Source organism: Natrix helvetica (genome assembly GCF_964273705.1).
Source record: "Natrix helvetica genome assembly, chromosome: 6".
Lineage (NCBI taxonomy): Eukaryota > Metazoa > Chordata > Lepidosauria > Squamata > Natricidae > Natrix > Natrix helvetica.
Window position 1 is genome coordinate 61,627,477 of NC_138553.1, and position 22,802 is coordinate 61,650,278.

Here is a 22,802-nt window from a genome sequence, read left to right on the forward strand (position 1 = left end):
AGAGCATATTGGATCAGTCAATTCCACTTGGAAGAATCAGCTCTGAAGGTCCCAGGGACCCAAACCATGTAGGATTAGTAAATTAAACCAATATTTTAAATGTACAGTATATGGAAGCCAATGCAGAGGTTGCAACACAGGAATCATATACCTGCAATAACCCTTACCTGCCAAAAAACTGACCACTGCACTGATGCACAGAGAAATGGCTTTCTCAGTGGAATAAATTAATAAATAGTTCTGTAGACCTCCATTGCAGCCATGTTATCAACACTACACAATTAGAACTATGTAACTATTACCTGTTTGTCACTACTCTGCTGTTGTCATCCATTACATTTAATCATTCTGAATGTACATCCATTCCCCTATATTTGCAGAGCTTCTAAGAGAAAGAAATAATTGTTTTGGATTTCTACCTCAGTTCTCTGGGCTATATGAACTTCAGCTTCAATTCAAACTGGCCCCACAGGTGTAATATGTTCGTTGTGTCTAGGGCTAGATAGCAAGTGCTGCATTTTGTACTGAAAAAAGTTTATTAGTGGTCTTTAAATCCGGCCTGCTATTTTCACATTCCATTGCATAAGAAACAGATTATCAGAAAAGCAACTAGCTAACCACAATTTTTTCCTCTATTTCCCCACCATGAATGGATTCTTTCTCATAAAATGTACTTTATGATGTACATGAGAATTGCTCATATTGTTTTCTTAGAATTAACAGGTCAGCATAATAGCTATGTTTTAAGTATCATTACTGTTGAATTAAATATAGTACAAATATGCATCTACATATTTTAACTCTATTATCAATGAATAAAAAATTACAAATAACTCCTTCCCAAGTTGGCTGCTGAATGGTAAGGGACTTTCTTTCTCTTACCCACTGTTAGAAACTTAAAAGGCCTCCAATCAGCCCCACCCCCTTTCTTGGCTACTCACTGGCTCCACGGGGAGTTAGGAATTCTTTTGAGGTGGGGGGAGACACCAGGGATGGAATCTGCATATCTGAGGGTGAAGGCAATCTACCTTTTCTGGATTTCACACAGGATCAAAGCTCAAAGCAGCGGCATCCCAAACTGCCTAGGAAGGATACTTTGAAACCAACAGATACACAAACCACACCCCAAATTCACACAAAGGACCAGTCCTCCTATAAAACCAACCTCTTGTGCCCCATTTTCTCCGTAGCCTACCATCAAGAGCAAAGCTTTTGTTCTTCAGAATAAAATCCTCTTTTGCACAGTATGTCTGGATTTCAATTTTCTTTGGTTTGTTCTTGCTTTATCCTGGCTTGAAGAAATCCCAAATTATTCTCTTAACACCACAATCTGTTGTTTTTGCTGCCAGAGCCAGGTTTTTTGGCAATGTTTTGTAGCAGGATTTGAATGGGAGCACTTAGGAATGACCCACAATGACTTTTGGACAGCTGTGGACCTATGTGGGAAGTCATTGGGCATATCGCACACATAAACTATTAACTTTCATTTTTTGAATTTAGTGTTTCATTTTGTTCTTTGCTTTTGAAAGTTGATTACTGGTTGAATTCTGATTTGTTTCAACTCCTTGCTGGACATTAGTCATTCTTTCTTCTTTTGCTTTCACTTTTATTTATGTTGTTTTCAACAAACTTAGTTCTTGCTGCAAGGAAACAAGGTGTGGGTTTGGGTTTGGGGGGATGGTAAAGTCTTTCATTTGACTTATATTAATATTGAATTTCTTTATTTTTTTGAATTTGCAAAATATTTGGAGATTATTTCTTTTGGGGTTTTTTTTTTTGACCTTGGATTGAAATATCCAGAAAATGCCTTTCCTGTTTCCTTCTGCTTCTGTGTTTTTTTTAATTGCCTGATCAAGTTACACAGAGCAACAATGGATCAGATGACATATAGAGACGTTTAATTTTGGACAAATTAGATGCACAAAAGGACTTACACCTAACTATAAATCACTTCTATTTGAACTTTGGTGGAAGATAGACTGATTAGGGAAACTAAATCTATTATACTTAATTAGACAAAAATTGATAAAAGATTAAGAAGCAAGCATGGGTATTTGATCCAGGATGAATTACTTTTAATTTTTGGGATGATTTGGGATAGATAAGATGCCATAGTAAATTTTCTATGAGTAGTTTACAATAACAGTTTGTTAACAGAGTTTTGAAACCTTAATATCATCTTTTGTATTATTATCTTTCTTCCTGTTAATTATTCTGTCATTAATATAGTATATAGAGACATACCAATAATTTGCAAATAGATTTACCACTTTTTTTAAAAAATGGGGGAGGCTGTTTTGCAAGGGGTGGGAATTAATATTGTAGTAATATATTAATCAGTATTCAATTGGGCGGATAATGTGTATCTATGCATTGGGGGGTTTGCACCTTTTTAACGTCTTCAATGTGTTGTGGGTTTTTTTTCCTTTGTTTTGTTTGTTCTGGTTTTTTTTTTTTTTGAGTTTTGTATTTTAAGTTACTTTTGAATAAAATAAATTTTTTGGGGAAAAAAGATTATGTTTTTCTATATATGGTAGGAACATTCCAAATCTCAGCATTTCTGAAAAATTGTTTACAATAGAATGTAACAAGCATCTCCAAGCAAGGATATGAAACTGAGTTAGGAAGTAAAATGCTGGCAGTGTTAGGCTATCCTAAGTGGACTGCAAAAATGAGGCTCACCACTAAATTACTGCAAAGAAATATAGAGTTACTACATAGCTTTTTGCTATCAAATGACCATCTATACCATGGCATCCCGAATTTGGGACTCTAAAAGTGTGGAAGTGCTTTATTTTCAGTAACCAAGAATTCCAAAGGTCTGGAAGATATCATTAAAGAAGGAACTGGCTTGGGAAAAAAGAAATGTCAGTTCAAATAGTCTGTACTCACAATTTGAATACCAAAATATACAGTTAAACGTATTAACATCTGATGTTCTCACTCATACTTTCTCTGTGATATCAGTCTACACATGTTTGACCAAGAGATATGTTAAAGAAAGCATAGCATTTAAGATAAAATTTCTCTGGTTTTTCAGATGCGGTCAGTGAGTAGAGTATTTAAATTCATTGATCTGCCAACAGAAGAATCTAAACCTTTACTGGCATCAAAAAATAAGGAGCTTTCTCATGCTGTCATCATTGAGAATGTGCATGCAAAGGAAGAAAACATCTGGCCATCTGGTGGGCAAATGACAGTGAAGAATCTTACTGCTAAATATGTAGATGGAGGATTGGCAGTGTTAGAAAATATTTCCTTTTCAATAGATTCAGGACAAAGGGTAAGAATATTTTAATTTAAACCTTATCCAACCAAAAACCATAAAACAGAAGATCCAACAATATATTTTTAAATGTTAATTTCTGAATTTGTTAATTTCACCAAATTTATGAATGCCAGTTCCTTCAATATTTTATGTTAATCAATATTTCAGGTGGGCCTTCTAGGAAGAACTGGCTCAGGGAAAAGTACTTTGCTCTTTGCTTTATTAAGAATCTTGAATACAGAAGGAGATATGCAGATTGATGGTGTCTCATGGAACACAGTCCCTGTACAGCAGTGGAGAAAAGCATTTGGAGTAATACCTCAGGTAAATCTGTACCAGTTTGTGAATGTTTTTTTCTTCCATTCAATTGTTTCCAATTCTCAGAGCCTGCCTGGCCAAATCTCTATAGTTTTCTTGCAAGGTTTTTCAGAAGTAGCTTGCCACAGCCTCCCTCCTAAGGCTGAGAGAAAGTGACCAGACCAAGTGTACCTATCAATATATTTTGTTCATATAAAACCTTCATTTGCATTTCAATATTAAGATTTTTCATTAAGAGACATACAGGGAGCAAATATAAATTGCTTGATACAGTTGTGAATTTGCAGTGTCTTTTACCTCATTGCTTTGGTTGGCTCATACATGTTTGAATTTCAGCTAAATCACAGTTCACTATACTATCAAAGTGGACAAAATCTAATTGCACATATTTTGTTGATAAAGAAGATGAAATGCAGTTCAAACTAAATCTATTTGTAAGGCAAATACATATGCAAATTGTAACTTTCCCAATTTGGAAATCATGACACAGTAGAAAATAAGTGGACAAACTGAAGTATGTGACTAGAGAAGGAAGCACACAAGAACAACTGTCTTTCACGGAGACATAGTTTGCATGTTTCTTCTGAATCAGGTGAAAATTCAGCAAAAAGACAAAAGATGCATCAGATAAGATTGAATATAAGCCATTCATTTCATAAATTACAATCAAAATTACAACAAACATCTCTCTCTCCACCTCTGGGCTGAAGGATTTTCTAATCCACAGCATTTCTCCTCCTCTCCAGTATGACATGAATCAATAGGACATAATTTAACTCAGTACAGTGAAAATCATATATATTCTAATCCAATTTTTTTAGCCTCTCTTACAGAGAGATTTCTAGTGATCCCCTTCAAAGTAATCACCTACTTTAACCCTTCTTAACATTTGGAGATTAGCTAAGATTAGCTTGCAATGTTAACAGTTATACCCAGAACTGAAAGGAAATGTTCAAGTACAGGAGTGACTTTGTTATAATTTTAGATGTTATCATACTTAGTAAAATTTTAGTGTCTACATTACAATTTAATGTAGTTTGCATCCTGGATCTCACTTAAAACTGCTAGTTAGGTTGTTTTATAAATATATTTTAACTTTGTCTTAAACTTTATTTATCACCCACTAAAATAGATTAAATACACACATACACACATTTTTACAGAGCACTTTGCTTGAAATGGCCTATAACAACAATAAACTGAATTGAATAGAATACAGGAATTAATTAAAAGGAGAAGATACAATCAAATTTCATACAATGTTTTTGAGCAAACATGAATAAAAGGCTATAAAGGACACTGTTGAATTATGAAGCAAGAAGTCCTACGATCTTCAGGATTCTACATTGCAGGGAATAATATTAATGTTAAAAATATAAACTTTTGCATTTCTCTTTGTTGGAAGTTATCTTGTTAATTTCTCCCTATTGGTCCAGTTTATAGGGATCCTCCTGAATCATGATACTGGCATCTAAGCCGTTTGCTATTCCCCCCATTTTTGTGTCGCTGCCAATTTGATAATATTTTCTAATCCAAATCATTTGACAAATATGTTGAACAATAAATGACCTATTATGGAATCTTATAATATGTCATTCAACATTTCCCTCCAACCTGACACAGAACAACTGATTCAAATATTAGTGGATAATTAGTTCGAAGACTTACATGGTGACATTATTTAGTTCTATAGCTGATTGATTATGATTAATTAATTACACTACACTTATATCTTTTCACTGAAGATTGAAATGCAGTTATACTTGGTACAAAAGGATATAAAAATATGGCGTTTTAATTCTGATAAACTTTATGTAACTCATTGCCTTGGGTTCAGCCAATTGAGCAAATGGCCCTTATTTCTAATTTGCATATATGAAGTGTTAAGAAAATTTGCAGAGCAAAAACCAGTAATAAAACCAAAAATAATACAAATAAGTACTTTATTTTAAATTCTGAAATTGTAAGAAGCATAGCATAGGCATCTCTCTCTTTAACTTGCTGCTCTCACTTCCTAGAACATACCAATACTGATTTTTCATATTTCTACCTTACTACTGGATTTTCTCCCAGGATTTGAATTAATATGAGTCTGTGGGCATGTCTATTTTTTCTTTGCTGGTGAGAAATGTTTGGCTTTGTTCCCTTTGGTTGGCGTTATCTATTAGTTTTTATTGTTTATTTTATACCTCTTGCATATATCCTTTAGTGTTGGACAGCCTAGAAATTGATTAATAAATAAATCTAAATCAAATAGGCAATGCAAACAAAGGAGAGGAAATCATAGAAACAATAATAGAGGGCACATCTTGCTTAGATTTTAGTGGCCAAAAAGGTTGGACTATTAACAGCAATCAAGGGCTAGATATAATGATTCACAGCATGCATGAGATACAAGCATGTAACCATAACCAACATCTTAAAGAGAGCAAACAGGAAGAATTTAAATGATATATGCTTGTGCTGAGGTAATGGTCAATCTTACTTAAGCTCCATCTGAGAGACTTAATAGTTTGTCATAATTGGAGAAAGATGCAGTGCTACTGACATACATTGGAACAACAATGAAAAAGTAAGTAGGTAAATTCAGAGGAAACGGAACAAGGAAGAAAGAAATTATGGAACTAGACTTGGCCTTTTCTAAAATCCAAGATAGCCTTGAGTAAAACAAAGGAAATGAAAAAGGGATTTTCTCCTTAGAATTGCTGTAGCAAGAATAAAATGTTACAAAATATAACTTACGATAATATAAATGTTAAAAATGTGAACATTTCAAAACAGAAACTGTGGACTATTTTACAAGGTCTCCTTTTGCAAACTGAGCAGTGCAATTAGGAAATCCATCTCTTTTGGGAAAGCAAAATACATCATCTCATGCATACTAGATAACTATTGGTAAGAGATATTGTAGGTATTATGAAGCTATTGCTTCCTTTTCTAAAAAAAACCCAAACTGGTTCGTTCGGTTAAATTTCATGGTCATCATAGGATTCCAAACTATTTAATTGATCTTCACAAACCTAGCCAAGTGTAAACTATGCCAGACATAGTTTCTCTATTATATTTGTACAACCACACCCATTAATCTTGAGAAACTGATACCATAGAGAACACGGCTAATTCCATTAAGTTAAAGAAACCTACAGAAGCATAAGACAACAAAAATCTTAATCGACAGGCCCTGCCTCAGGCAAGTTATTTTTCCTCTAACTAGGAATAGATGCTCCATACAAACTTAATAAAGAAGAACATGTGCTCTTTTGTTTCAAGCATTTCTCTTTTATCATCAGTGCTGAATTTCTGTACTTCTTAGGACCTATTCTCAGGAACCATAGGATAATTTGAATTTCCTGCAGAGATCAAAGAAAGGCCTTCCTATCATTTTTTTCACGAAGTGTTTGTTTCTTGATGTTGGATAGGTATGTGATATTGGTTGAGCAGGGTCTGTGGGCCTTGAACCATTCCCTTTCTCTTGAGGGGAATTTAGAAAGCTGTTTTAATCTAGGGCTACAATTCTATGCATCTATACTTGAAAAATAAAGCTCATTAAATTAAGCCAACAGGCATAGATTTTGATTTGCAAGTGTGCTATTGCAAATGAGTGCTTTGAATATGTACATGCTTGATTAAAGATCATTGTCAAATGGCAAATGTTAATGTGACAAATACAAACATGCCTCCCTCCTCAGTAAAAATTACCATTTTATTTATGTAGTATTTATATATAGTATATAATTATTTACATGCTGTTTTTCATCCCACCCAGTGCCCAAGTATACAACTAAATGCAGGAGAAAAAAAAAAGAACAGGAATGACAAAAAGCAAAAACTTAGCAAAATAAAAAACCATAACAGTTTGAGAGGATGGAGACCTGTTGGGCCTCTTGTGGGATATAATGCCACAATTGATGTGCCGCAATACAGAAGGCTCTGCCTCTGTGCTAAGATTAGTAGGTTAGTGCTCCTAAAACTGAGCATACCTGGGCTGGTGATCTGATTGGAAGTTAAAGTTGCCAATAATGCATTGCCACAGGAAAAGCCATTAAATTTATGGAAACTCAACCCAACCTAATTGCTGGAATTAGGGAAGACAATGAAGGAGCAAAGGTTTCAGCTTCCATTTTATTTGCCAAGGAAACTCTTAGTAGTTTTAGTAGGGAAGATCAAATTTAAGAAATCAAAGTAAAACTTTACCATATCACAAAATGACCCAATAGTTTATGCCAACTAGATTCTTAATTATTTATTGTTTAAAATAATTAACAAAGTAATTTATTACCTAAAACCAATAAAGCTGAATAGGTAATGTCATCTTCAAGTTGAAACTTTTGTGACTTCAAGAGCATGCCTAAGCAGTTGTCTTGGCTGTATGGTAATAACTTGCTGTTGTTATCTTCTGGAATTTCTTTTTCTTCTTAATGTATCTAAAGGTACTGTACTTATGAATCTTGACTCTGATTAGCCGCCAGGTTTACAGAAATCAGCCAATTATAGCATAATCATGTACTGTATCCTACCCTGCTCTACTGTACCAGAGGTGGGTTTCTGGTAGTTCGCCCCAGATCAGGTGAACGGGTTGTGGTGGTGGCAGGAGGCTCCACCCACCCACCTGGACGCTTCTGCACATGAAGCATTGCATGAGTGTGCACACACAAGCGAACAGGTAGTAAAATAAATTGAAATCCACCACTGTACTGTACAGTATGCTATGCTATGCTATCCTATGCTGTGCTGTGCTGTGCTGTGCTGTGCTATTATGTCCTATATATTTCTAGATAGTATATAAATATGATATAGGTACAAAATGAAAACTATAGGGGACTGAAACATCTTCATTTATTTTGAGAATAGAAAATAGAAAACCACCAGTGAACTCTGTGGTACTTATTAGATATGTTTCATAAAGTTTATCTATAGTGTTTATTCAAGGAAACAAATCCCTGGTTGTACTTCTTAGAAAATTGTCATTGTTTGGGAAAAGGAAAACTATTAACAAATTTAAGTACCTGATTTGTTAATTCAAAGAAAATGAAAAGTTATTTCTTATTTTTAGCTTGTGACATTATTTTTAACAATATTTTTGTTTCATTTTTTTTTCTGCTTCCACAGAAAGTGTTCATATTCTCTGGATCTTTTAGAAAAAACTTGGATCCTTATGGACAATGGAGTGATGAAGAACTGTGGAATGTTGCTGAAGAGGTAGGAAATGCCCACCTATGTTCTTTAACTCTTAAGCAAGATCTTTATAATGTACGCATGAGTGAGCATCCATTTTAGAAACACGGATCACAATTTTCACATAAATAAGCAAACATATAAATAGGAGAAGATACTCGCCCCAAGAACCTTTTCACCTATCTGACAGTTTATAAAATAGATTCCTCCTTGTTCCTTACAATGTGCACTCCCTTGATAAAAGAACTACACATATAATTAGGAAAATCACTAAATCATTTTATTTGCTTGTTCGAAAGTTTACAACATTAGAATCTCCATTGCCTTGGTGGGTTTATTTACTCTTGCTTGTTTTACTTTTGCATTGTCTTTATATCCTACATTTGTTTGTTTATTGGGTTTGAACTTGAAGCTAGATTTGGAAATGTGGCAAAGAGCTGGGTCAATGTACAATGCTCTGATTGTGAAGATACATTCAGAAATGAGTAAAATCAAAGCATGATAGAAAGTCAAAACTAGAATTCTGAATAAACTATCATAAGGTATGCTCCTACACAACAAAATCTGGAAATCCTGTTCAGTAGAAGCTTTTAAAAATTTAACAGATTTAAAAATGTTTAAGCACTTCTAGATATCATATTACATTTTGGTAAATTACTTCTTCCAGTACGTTCCATGACTAGTATAAAGTTAGAAATAAAACAATATTCAAAATGACATTTTTCTTGAATTTTTCTAATGTACTTTTCTAATGTTTATTTTATAATATGTTTTATATCATTCTCCAGCTGAATTCATCTGGAGTTGTACATTTGAATCAATGGTGGGTTTCAAATCCCGTTCCAACTGGTATGGTTGGGACGGGGCTGGCGGTGTATTCATGGATGCGCACACATGCAACTTAGCACCTCCATGATGCTCCATGATGCTCCAGATGTAGATAGCTGCTCCGTGGAGCATCGCGCAGGTGCTGTATGCGCCATGCATGTGTAAGGTAGTGCAGAAGCTTTAAAGCACAGATAAGGAGCTCGGGCAGATGGGTGGGACCTCCGGAGCACCATACTGGAACGGTATCCAGTGCTCCGGGCTGGCTCCGGTATGCCCGTACCAGGGCATACTGCCTGCAGCCCACCACTGATTTGAATATACTGTATATAATAAGCTGTGAAAGGTTATATAAAAGACAGCTAACATGCTAATGTTTTGAAAACATTTAAGTCTTTGGAAAATAAGAAGACACACAAAAAATTATGCACAGCTTAATTAAGACATCTCTTTATTAAAGCATCTCTTTACCACTTAATGTGCCAGGATGATAGCCGTTCACAAATTAGCCCAAAGGTAGATGTAGATAGGTGATCCTTGAAATATAAAAGATTTAAATGCCTTTAAAAAACATCAGCATTTGGGTGGAAATAGAGTGGAAGTCATGATGTACAGTGACCTTAATTGGAATTTGTGAACTGATTATAGTTTTCTAATAATCTTCAAAACAGTGGAACAGGTGCAGTGGTGTTGAAAGAGTTCCTAGGCCTAAAACTACAGTATATTTGTCATGATTCATCTGAAAATAAATTTCCTTCTATGACGAGTTCTGCCCATCACTAGCTGACAGGAAAACCATCTACCAATTATTGTTCTGAGCAAGAACAGAGCAGTTCTGTCTGTAGGATTTTATTTACCATCTTTAAGCCTCAGATTCCTTTCCTCTTATTACTCATTTTACCATAAATCAAGCTGATAACATGAATCAAGCGGCATTTTATTTAAAATTTACCTTCCCTCCCATTCCAAATGGGAGGGGTATTCCCATTTGTCCATTGTTTTCTTATTTCAGTCTTCTGCTAAATAAATAAGGTCCAAATAGTTACAAGCACTTGCAGTACATTTGCTATCTGCCAGTTCATATGGATCACCAACAGAAGTCATCTATGTTAATCTCTTTAGAGAGACAATAACAGAATGGCCAAGATGGGAGTGTGCATGTATGTGTGGAGTGTTACTGCATCAATTTGAAATGGCCAGTAAACACTAGTATCATTCATTGACCTGCAACTACTTCATTTCCTATGTAATAGGTGGTAAACCACAATAGATTTTGTATTATTAGGCACTGTAGTGGCGACATAGTTAGAAACCAGTATTGCAGGCTAACTCTGCCCATAGACAGGAGATCAATCCTGACCGGCTCAAAGTTGACTCAACCTTCCATTCTTCCAATGTCAGTAAAATGACCTAGATTGTTTGGGGGTAATATGCTGACATTATAAACTGCTCAGAGAGTGATATAAAGCACTATAAGTCTAAGTGCTTTTGCTAATACTATTGTTATTATTTCAGAAGAACTAAGGACAACTTAAGTGTGTCTCAGCCAGTGTTTGGAGGTGAAACAAAAGCATCTTAAGGGAAAAAATCTACAATTGTTGGGGCATATTTGTAGGATAATGTGGTGGTAGTTAAGATATGGAAATTGAATCAGATACTGATTCGGTTCTTATTTACTTAGTTTATTAGATGACCTTGAAGTAGTCATTCTGTTTCAACTCTGTCTATCTTACAGGTTTGTGGTAAAGATGAAATTTAGAGATTCCTTTCATGTGTTTCAGAAGGATTAGAGTTAGGAGGATCTTGACTGGGCTTGGAAACTAAAGAGAATCAGACTTAATTAGTCCTTTACGGTACACCAGGGCTATAGACTTGGAATTAAAGAGAAAAAAAACCACAAGAAGGAAGTGGCAAAACATTTTTGCATTGTTACCAAGAAAACTACAAGGCCATAATTAAAAAAAAATCACATGTAGTATGACTGAAAGGAAACTTTACTCATCTTACCAGATATATGGGTTTTTGAATTATCAAAGAGGAAAAGTGGCATGTAAATGCAAAAAACAAATATATCAATCCCAATCTATTCAGCAGTCCCACAAGTAGCATAGTTTGGACCACTGAATACTGAGATTCAGAAAAACAAAATATTATTGTACTTTTGAAAATTATATATAGTTTTCATTATAACACCCTAAGTCCTAAAGGTAAAGATTAAGGTTTTCCCTGTCCAATTGTATCTAACTCTAAGTGGTGGTACATTTGCATGCTTTCAAACTGCTAGGTTGGCAGGAGCTGGAGCAAATAATGGGAACTCACCCAGTCATATGGTGCTAGCTAGGGTTTTGAACGCAGGCTGTCAGCTTTCTAGCTCAGTGTCCTTAACTGCTAAGTGTAGATAATTTATCAAGGCTATCATAGGTACTTCTGCTCTAAAACTAAGCATGAAAAAAGACTGAAGTGAGACCAAAGATGCACAGCTATCTTGGTTTGACAGCCGCATGTCTTTGTGGGACAAACTGATACCTTCACTTTACTTATTTAATTATGTTTTAATTTTGACATTATTATTTTAATGAAGTTAAAGTAAAACCACACACACACAAAGTAAGATGCATCTTTTTCCTTCATCAATCGAGGGTGTAATATTTTACATTGTAATGGCTTCATCTGGTGATAAAACATTTTTAATGTTTTCTTTGGAAACAAGTGACTTTTTTATTTTAGTGGTTTGGGGATTATTTTGAGACCAGTCTTTGGGGATAATAAAAGGCTACAATGGTACCTTTTAAGGACACTATTTACCTATTATCCCAACTCAAAAGTATATTTTTAAATAGACACACAAAAAAATCCAATCCCATCTTCTCTGGATCTTCTGTAAGGGTTACAGAAATGATACTAGGAGGTTATTTTATAAATATTTATTTAGAACACATCTTTATTATTTTTTGTAAAGAACTGAAGGCTGTGAATATAACTCCTTCTTCCTCCTGTTTTCCCAAAACAGCAACTTTGTGAGGTGGGCTGGCCTGGGAGAGAGGAACTGAGTCATCTAGCTGATTTTCATGCCTAAAGTGGGACTAGAACTCATGGTCACCTGGTTTCTAGCCTGGTGCCTTAACCACTAGGTGAAATGGATTCTTTGCATTGTTTGTTTCAGTAATCTTTATTTAGCCTTATCAAGAGTACCTGGAACTGAAATGCCACCATAGATTAGAACATTATCCAACGAATAGATAGTATCATATTATAAGTACATAATTTAATAAGTGTTGAGAGATAGCCTTGAGCAGATTGTCCATAATCTCAGACTGCATCGATGAAAAGATAAGCATGAAAGCAGATAACAAAATGATTGGTATATCATTGAGACATATTACAACCAAGAAATCCAAGTAAAATTGAGTGGTTGGATGGAACAAGGGAAAGAAAGCAGAAAGTTATTTCCCATCATTTTATCAAAATTGAAGCAAACTTCAAATTACAATTGAAATAGAAACTCAGGATTACCAGAATGTCTATGGAAATCAAACCAAACAGAACTCTGAAACATGAAAACATCACTTTTGAACATTATTTTTTTAAAGCTCCAGTTAGGACAGGGTTTCTTTGTTTTGTTTGTGGGATTTACACCCCTCTTTTCCCTAAGATATGGTTGGGAGAAGAACTGCATATGATTCTTGAAAACCAATATAAGTCTTTCTAAGGCCCCCAGTTTCTATGGCCAGCTGTCATTCTGTTCATCATAGGGCCTTTTTTGTGCATGTTCAGTTGGTAGACTGAAGAATTTTATACAATCTAAGACTGCCAAAGGAACCTCAACCTCATTATTTTCCTTACCATGAGATAGCAGCAGGGACATCTGCAAGGGAGTCAAAAAAAGTCAAAAGGTGGTTGAAACTGTGTATTCTTTTTGCATATGCATTGGGTGGCCATGGCCACCATTGGGCTGGACTTGGTAGAAACCAAAATGGGACAGAGAAAAATGGGCATACCTGTCCTTTTCAATATTTGGCTGCTCTCAGCTTTAAGAAGGAATATCTTGAAACATCACTTCTGTCATTGTTAGCATTCCCCAGAAAGGCTTGTTAACTTGGTAAACCTTTCTGCCAAGCTCCCCTGTATAAATATCCTTTTCTCTATTGTCAATCTTTCAGTTAATATTCACTTTTTTCAGTACTAAAACTTTATTAGTATGGAAACAGAAGAACTGTTGAGAGCAATACTTGGTTCCTTAATATACAGTATATAAAAGTACATGGGTGGAGTATTGCCAAACAGATTTTAGCAGGAAATGATCGAATGCTAAAGTTGTGTAACTGGGGTTTTATGCCTAATTATGGAATTGCATCTATTGAATTATTCTCATACGTTGCTTAGGCTAAAGATTTGTATTTAACAAGTAATCCTTATTAGATACAGATATAAACCCCTTATGTCTCTTTAAAAAAAAATCATGGCAAAACTGCAACTGAGGTGAATCCAGGGAACTGAACAGGGAAATGAATCCTTGGAGAGAGATGCAAAGAAGGGGAAATTGTTAAAGCGCCAGCAACAAACATTTCCTTGCCGTGAGAGTACTTCTGTTTCAAGCCACGTTTATTTTTTATAGTTAGGGAGGTATAGAATGAAGCAGCATATAAAATAGAATTTCTATAACTCAAGATACCAAGTCCAGATGAATTATAAACTCCATAGTGCAGAGCACAAATAAACCAGAAATTGGCACCAGAAGTACAAAGTCAGAATTAAGATAACAAATTGTACCTTTGTGTTAATTTCCAAATATGTTAAATGAGTTCCATGTCCCCCAAAGGTTTTGTGTCAATACCTTGTACTAGCTTTATCTCATGTGGCATATGAAGTATTACATTGCTCTATGAATAATGCTCCAGGGCTTTAATTGTTGAAATAAAACAAACCCATTTGTGTGATACAAAATGTTTCTTTTTCTCCCCTCTCTTTGTCCAATTGTTATGCTTTCAGGTTGGACTGAAATCTGTAATAGAGCAATTCCCAGGCCAGCTTGATTTTGTTCTTATTGATGGTGGCTATGTCCTCAGCCATGGACATAAGCAGTTGATGTGTCTTGCCAGATCAATTCTCAGTAAAGCTAAAATTCTTCTTCTTGATGAACCAAGTGCTCATCTTGATCCAATGTAAGTACCACAAAAATACTCTACAGGTGGTCCTTGACTTACAACATTTCACTTAGTGACCATTCAAAGTTACAATGGCACTGAAAAAGTGACTTATGACCATTTTTCACACTTATGTCCATTGCAGTGTCCCCATGGCCATGTAATTTACATTCGGATGCTTGACAATGGACATTTATGACAGCTGCAATATTAGTCATGTGATCCCCTTTTGTGACCTTCTGACAAGCAAAGTCAATGGGGAAGCCACATTCACTTAACAACCGTGTTACTAATTTAGCTGCCGTGATTCTCTTAACAAATGTGGCAACAAAAGTTATAAAAGTGAGGCAAAACTCACTAACAATTTTTTTACTTAGCAACATAAATTATGGGCTCAGTTGTGGTTATAATTTGAGGATTACCTATATTTGCATATACCCTGTTTCCCCGAAAATAAGACCTCCCCGGATAATAAGCCCAATTGGGCTTTTGAGCACATGCGCTAAAATAAGCCCTCCCCAAAAAATAAGTCCTCCCCCAAAATATTGCAACACAGCAGCGGCCATGAGGTGACCACGCTCGCCGCTTCCTGCAGCTCAAAAATAATAAGACCTCCCCGAAAATAAGGCCAAGTGCTTATTTCGGGGGTCAAAAGAAAATAAGACCCTGTCTTATTTTCGGGGAAACACGGTATTGGCTATAATGAAGTGGTTCTGATTTGCCTGCATTCAGAATTTTACACTACAAAAGTACATACTGAATTTATTTTAAAAACTGTATGATATTTATAGTTCAATGTAAAAATGGCTTTCAACAGTTTGGATACCATCTTGCAATTCCTTCTTCTAGCACTGATTTCATTGAATACATAATGCTTAAATGATCTAGAGAATAAATATAAAATATATGACGACTCTCTGCAATGTTAATAATGCTGTTAGCATTACACAAAACCGCATCTTAAATAAATAGATCAATGGAATGAAATTTACTATTATCTGAAAACAACCTACAGAGATTCAGTACCTGATCTTAATACTGCATTGTCATGATTTGGAATGAAAGATTGGGTAGCACTAGACTGAAGTATTTGCCTAAAAGCATTATAATGGATGGGTGATGTAGTTGTGTAAATTTAGTAGACATATGGCATGGAAGATCAGTATTCATATTGACCCCTGGGATCCATATGAAGTCTTCAAAAGAGCAGGACCTAAGTACGCGTTACATCTCAAAAAACATCTAAGGCCCAGGCAATGAACAGCTTTTTTATCGTATAACTAAGGTACTTGTAAGTTACCTCTACCTTAAAAAGAAGTACTATATTTTGTGCTGTATTCATTTTTCACTTTTTGCTAGTTGAATTGGTCTCTTGCTATGAGCTTGGAAGAGTTTTGATTTAATGTGTACCATCAAGTTGGTGCCGATTTTAGTGATCATGCAGACTGTTTTCAAGATAATCTGTCTCCAATCTGATTCTTCAGATCTTCAAAGTGCACCCATCACCATTCTAATGCCCCTTGCTGCTGGTAGCCACAGGATTATTATTGCATCCTTAACATTTAGATGATAGGCAGAAGTTGAACAAGTATAAAAGTATTAAAGCTAAACTTCTATTTAGTTAGGCCCAGAAGTAATATTTGGTACGCTTCAAGCTTTAAAATAGTGTATTAATTCCCAACAATAAAGGCCAGTATGCAACCATTTTAGTCATTGTCTATCCACTGCAGGATGAAGGCCTCTTCTGCATGTTTCTAACCCAGTGGTTCTCAACCTGTGGGTTGGGACCCCTTTCACCAGGGTCGCCAAAGTCCATCGGAAAACACATATTTTCGATGGGCTTAGGAACCGAGACATCAATTTTATGGTTGGGGGTCACCACAACATGAGGAACTGTATTAAAGGGCATTGGGAAGGTTGAGAACCACTGTTCTAATCAATACTCTCCTGAACTTTCTTTTGCCAATTGGGCCCACAATTTTTGCTGATGTCATTGAGCCATCTTGTTTTAGGTCTCTTTCGTGGAAGCTTTTTATCAAGTGGGATCCATTCTATGAATGCCTTAATTAAGGTGACCAACTTTTTTACAATGAAAAGGAGGACAAAACACGTTCTATTGTCCAAAATGCTAAGGTGACCAACTTTTTTACAATGAAAAGGAGGACAAATAAATTGGAAAAAATATATCGTAAATAAAAGAAATATTTTATTCATTGCAACAATAATACACTAAAATATGATATATGCATAATAAAAACATTTGCAACATTTTATATTGTAATTATGCTTACATGCCTGTTAATTATTATTTAAATGAGTACTTTTCCATTGAATTAATATTTTTTGTCAATGTATCATCTTCTAACAATATATTGGAAATATCTGAACAAGAAATATCCTTCATATTGAATTTTACGGCAAGTCCTGCAGCTAGAGTATCAACATTCAATCTCGATTTCTCACTTGTCGAAAAATCATTGGCAATTGAAAAAAACTCTTTCAACTGCTGCATTAGTTCCAGGGCAGCACAACGTAAATTGAACAAGTATAAATAAATGTTCACATGGAGTATGTTCATTTTTGAAATGGCTGAAAATATCCACCCATCTTTTATCAATTTCAACATGTTGATTTTCCCATTGTATTAATTTTTCAGAATTTAAATATACATTCAGTCTTCTAATTTCTTCAAAGAGACAATTGTCATCTCTTTTAATGTCTAGCATTTCTTTAGATAAAAATTCAACACAAGATTCAATATCTGTTCAATATACTTGCGATGAAGTAAAAAAAACACCATTAAAAACTGTTTAATAAAATACGTCACATAACGCGCAACAGATTAGCCTTCAAATATCAAAAAGGAGGACATGTAGGAGGACACTTTTCGAGGGAGGACAGAACTTACAAAAGAAGGACTGTCCTCCCTAAAGGAGGACGGTTGGTCACCTTACCTTAATCCACCGGCCATCAGTTCGTTTTGCTATGTGACCAGCTCATTTCCATTTCAATTCTTTTACTCTCTTGATACCGTATACTTTTGTTTGTTCTCTAATCCACGTGCAGGTCTTTCTATCTTGCCTTGTAATGCCAAGCATGCATCTTTCCATGGCTCTTTGTGCCATTTGTAGCTTTTGTATCGATTGTGAAGTTAGTGCCCATGTTTCACCGGCATATGTTAGAGCAGGTAGCACACCCTGATCAAAAACTTTTCTCTTCAGATATGGGGGAGGTTGTTCTTGAAAATTATACTTAGCTTGCCTGATTTAACCACATTTAACATGCTGTTCAATTTCCTTTATGGTACCACCTTCCATTGAGTTCTTGACCAAGGTATATGTAGTGGTCTACTATGTCTTGTTCTTCTCCAGGTATAATTTTTTTCTTTCTTTCTTTGGTGAATTTATTAAACATAACCTGAGCCTTTTTTAGGCTTATTTTTAACAAATAAACCTAAAACAAATGGTTCTCCTGCTTTGTGTAGCCTTTGTATGTGTCTTTGTAGCTCTTCTGAATCTTTTGAGAAAAGAACAACACCAGCTGCAAATCTTAAGTGATTTAAATAGGCCACTGATTTTTATTCCATCTATTGCCCACTCTAGTTTGCAAAACACTTCTTCAAAGCAGGCTGAGGAAAGGATAGATGCTATTGTGTCGCCTTGTCACACACCTTCTTCTATGTTGATTTCCACTTTAAGATCATTAAGGCACCTTTTCTCCTTGCTGAACAACCTGGATGTGATCTATTGTGCTGTAGCTACTTCTGTACCCTGCCTGCTCTTTTGGCTGTGCATCCCTCAATGTTCTCAATATTCTTTTTTATATTATCTTGGTGAAAACCTTGTAGATGCCTGAAAGAAGGGTTATTGGGCAATAGTTCTTTAAATCATCTTGGGTCCCTTTCTTGTGCATAAAAATCACTTCAGAATTTTTCCATGCATTGGGTATTTTTTTTATCTCTGAGGCACCTCGAGTATAGTTTTGCTGGTATCTTGTGTAAATTGTGACTGCCAGCTTTCAGCATTTCAACCATAACACAGTCATTTCCTGAAGCTTTGCCATTTTAAATTGATTTAATGGCACTTGATTCTTCCTCCACTAGGATATCTGGCATTTCCTCTTTCGTGGGTGGGTGTTGTAACTTATGAACAAATTTGTTACTCTTGATCTTTGTATAGCTCTCAGTAGAATTTTCCAATTATTTCTAATACTTCCTGTCCTGTTCTACACACAGAGCCATCTTCACGTTTTAACACAAAATACTTCTTTCTTGTATTTCTAAACTTGCATTTTGCTCTATTAATTAATATTTGGTTTTTTACAATTATCTTTTTCACAAGCTTCATGTTAAACTAATGTGTTTCTTCTTGGATACATTTTCTTATGGTCTTGCAAAGTTCAACATATTCCACTTTATTAGTGAAACTTCCAGTATTCTTCATTGTGCACTGTTTTTTTTCCCCATTAAATCAATAGTTTCATCAGAGATATTTTACTGTACAAAGTATTTTTCAATTGGTACTGTAGAAGTAGCAAATTCAAGGCTGTTTTTGTTCATTTTGATCCATAATGTTCATGTCTTCCAAATCTTGCAATAGAGCAAAGCAATTTGATAGATTAATCTCAAAATCGCTGGTCTCTTCTAATAGCTTATCACTCTTTATTTTTGTTTTTTGTTTTGTGACATCTTTATCATTTTTATATGCTGTTTTCAGTTTATCTTCACTTTAGCCCATACTATTCTATACCACTTCCAACATTAAAACAATTGACGTCACTCAGTACAATTGCAGAATATGGTTTTATCACTTGACTTGATGTAGTCAATTTCACTTGTGTATCTAGATCAGGGGTGTCCAAACTTGGCAACTTTAAGACTTGTGGACTTCAACTCCCAGAATTCCTAGGAGTTGAAGTCCACAAGTCTTAAGTTGCCAAGTTTGGACACCCCTGATCTAGATGGACTCTTCTATGTCCATTTTCTGTTAGCCTTTTTCTTGTATTTCATTATATAAAGTTTCCATCCTTCAGCAAAATCTACTAGTCTGTCACCTCTATTAACTCATTCACCACTTCCATACGGACCAGTCACTTTTCCCCCAGGTATTGTTCTTCCTATTCTTTCATTAAAGTCACCATTAGTATTGTAAAACTCTTCAATGTTATCATCACTATAGTTTATTGTTAGTGCATAAGCTTGTATTGTTTGTCCAATTGAATGATACATTGGGCTGCTCTGTTTGATATACTTTCAAACTGTACCACAGAGTTTTTAAGTTTTTGGTTGAGAAAACCAACTCCACCCCATCATCCATCTTTGGTACCTCTGATGCCCAGTTCTATCAAGTTCAACTACATTTTTGCAATGTCATCATGTTTCACATAATCCAATGATATCCCCATGTACATTGTTGAATTCAGTCAGTCTGCAATATAATGCAATATATGTAATATAAAGGGTAATATGCAATATTCTCTTGTTATAAAAAACACTATAGATGTACAATGATGTAAGCTAATTTAATTATTGCAACTTTCCACTAAACTGTAGGAAACAGCTTGGTAATGTTGTTTGATCTTTGATAGTTGTTTGATTCTTGTAGTTTTGTGACTATAGTCCTTGCAATTGCTTTAGGAGAAAAAATGACTATTAAACGAATTTAACTAATTGCCTGTTTTTTTTTCTTTGTTGTAGCAAATACTAACTTTTTCTAACTTTCTTTGGCTAAGGCAAGAAATAAAAAATATACAGGAACATAAAATAAGCACACACTTAATTTTGTTTTGTTTTTCTATGAAAGTGACCTTAGTAACTAGTTAGGCCTAACTTTATCTATTTGTATCATTATGATATTGCATCTGAACTTTATCCACCATAGAGTAATATAATAAAAGTGGACAAACATTGTAAAAATGTCTGCTAAAAATCTTGGCTTCTGACCACATTTTTATATTGCCTTTGTTCACATATTAAAAAATGTTTCTCTTTCAGGACCTTCAAAGTCATCAAAAAGACGCTCAAGCAAGCATTTGCAAACTGTACAGTGATTTTATCAGAACATAGATTAGAAGCTCTGCTAGAATGCCAGCAATTTTTGGTGAGTGGTGATTAAAAAAGTAAATCCTAAGAGATATAAAAGAATTTACTGCACCCAATGCATTTTTACCTCGTTTTATTTTTACAGCTACCACTACCTCTCTCAGTGTCAGAAACTACTATGTATAGTCCCCACAATCTCTGAAGTGGTTTATTGTGTTTGTATAAATGCCAGTTTGAAAAACTCAATCTTCTTTGGATTCCAACTAATAGCAAGCAGTAAGACAGCAATCCACAACTTGACACTCCCAGACTAGAATTTCCAGAATTGCTAGTCAATGTGGATCCAATACATGTGAAAAATGCCTTGTGGCGAACGCTATTGAAGTAGCAAAGTTATGTCTCTAGGACAAATGGCTTGAGGCCTTACATTTTCTCTCTCAGAAGCACTCTGGGTCTATACATCCTGGGCTCAATTGTCCTATCTTGGTATAGCTGCTTAATAGAAGCCACTCTTCTAGGAACACATCTTTACTTCGCATCTTCCTTCTTAACCGCAGGTGTGTAAAATAGGTAGGAATTGTATAACCTATTTTTACTAGTCAGTAGAGAAAAGGAAGGCAAATAAAAATAAAATGAATTTTATTTTTTTATTTTTTTTAAAGAATTGTATTGGTTTTTAAACATTTATGGGGAAAGGTAAAAGGGTACATAGAAAATTTTGGCAGCTCCCGTGCTAGTGGTAGAAATCCCTCCAAATCTCACAATTTTTACAATGTTAAAGACAACGTATAAAAGATAAGCAAAAACAGAATCTTGTTCTACATTATATCAACCATGTGTTCAATCATCTCTTTTTTGTCACTTTCTAGTATATCAACAATTACAATAATATTTCAAATACATTTATTTTTGTGACCTGAGCCTTTTCGATATTGCTCCCTCCTCCCTGTCCCCAGATGGAGCCGCAGCCCCTCCCTCCTTCATATCTTGTACATTTCTACCTTTTTCACTACCTCCCATATTTTCGTCCTCTAGGAGAGAACTGTGTTTTTAATGAAGGCTTCTGCCTCCCACACTGTATTAATTCTAATTCTGTTTCCCTCCCAAAAGATCAACATTCCCTCTGGCAATAACCATCTAAACCAAACTCCTTTATTATATAATTTCTTCGAAAAGGAGAAGTACTTCCTCCTTTTTTCTCTTACTTTTTTCGGAATTTGCTTCAGAATGGTAATTTCTTTGTCTTTATATTTTAGTGGTCCCCCCCCTTGAGCCCCTAGTACCTCATTCCTCGTGGTCCTCCTAAGAAATTTAACATATACCTCCCTTGGAACATTATGTGTTCTAGCATATGCTGAATTGATCTTGTAAACCAGATCCATATCCCACCAGAACTGTTCTTTGTCTCTCTTAATATATTCTGCTAAAATTGTACTCATAATATCTTTAAGATCTTCATTTTCTGTCTCTGGTAGGTTCTGGAATCTGAGAAAAAAGGTCATTCTTTCAAGTTCTATCTTTGCCATAAAATTTTCCAATTCTAAATTCCCCTTCCGGACTGCCTTAACCTCCTCCCCCAACCCAGCCGCCCCCTCCTCCAACACACTAATTCTTTGTTTGTTTTCTGTTATATGGTGTTGAACACCTCTGAGTTCTTCTTTGAGATCTGTCACCTCTTTTTTCAACTCATTTTGACCCCTGATAATTTCCTGAAACATTTGGGTAACAGATAAGTCTTTTGAGCTTTCTCCAGTCCCTTCTTGTTGTAACAATGAAGTAATTTTCATCTGATGCATACTTGGGCTGGAGGTGGCAAATGTGGGAGCCGAGAATGACTTGCCTATTGGTGGTTTTTTGGGCCCCATTTATCTGAGTTCAGAGATGGTATAAATCTTTTACCAAAGAAATGGCGTCAGTGGAGTCTGCAGCTGTGCCGATCCAAGGAGGCAGGCAAATCCAAAAGTGAAAAGTTAGTTCTCCATCACAGTTCCAAGGCACGGAGGCACACCAGAAAGGGAAAAATCAAATAATC

At 35.2% G+C, this 22,802-nt stretch overlaps 1 protein-coding gene across 1 annotated transcript in view; it reads left to right on the forward strand.

Annotated features, from left to right (window-relative positions):
* CFTR (CF transmembrane conductance regulator) overlaps nt 1-22,802 on the forward strand; it is a 120,285-nt gene that overhangs the window by 90,303 nt on the left and 7,180 nt on the right. The window contains exons 22-26 of the mRNA XM_081958605.1: nt 3,041-3,283; nt 3,437-3,592; nt 8,696-8,785; nt 14,576-14,748; nt 20,723-20,828. Coding sequence (XP_081814731.1) covers nt 3,041-3,283; nt 3,437-3,592; nt 8,696-8,785; nt 14,576-14,748; nt 20,723-20,828 — 768 coding nt within the window. The remainder of the gene's footprint in view (nt 1-3,040; nt 3,284-3,436; nt 3,593-8,695; nt 8,786-14,575; nt 14,749-20,722; nt 20,829-22,802) is intronic.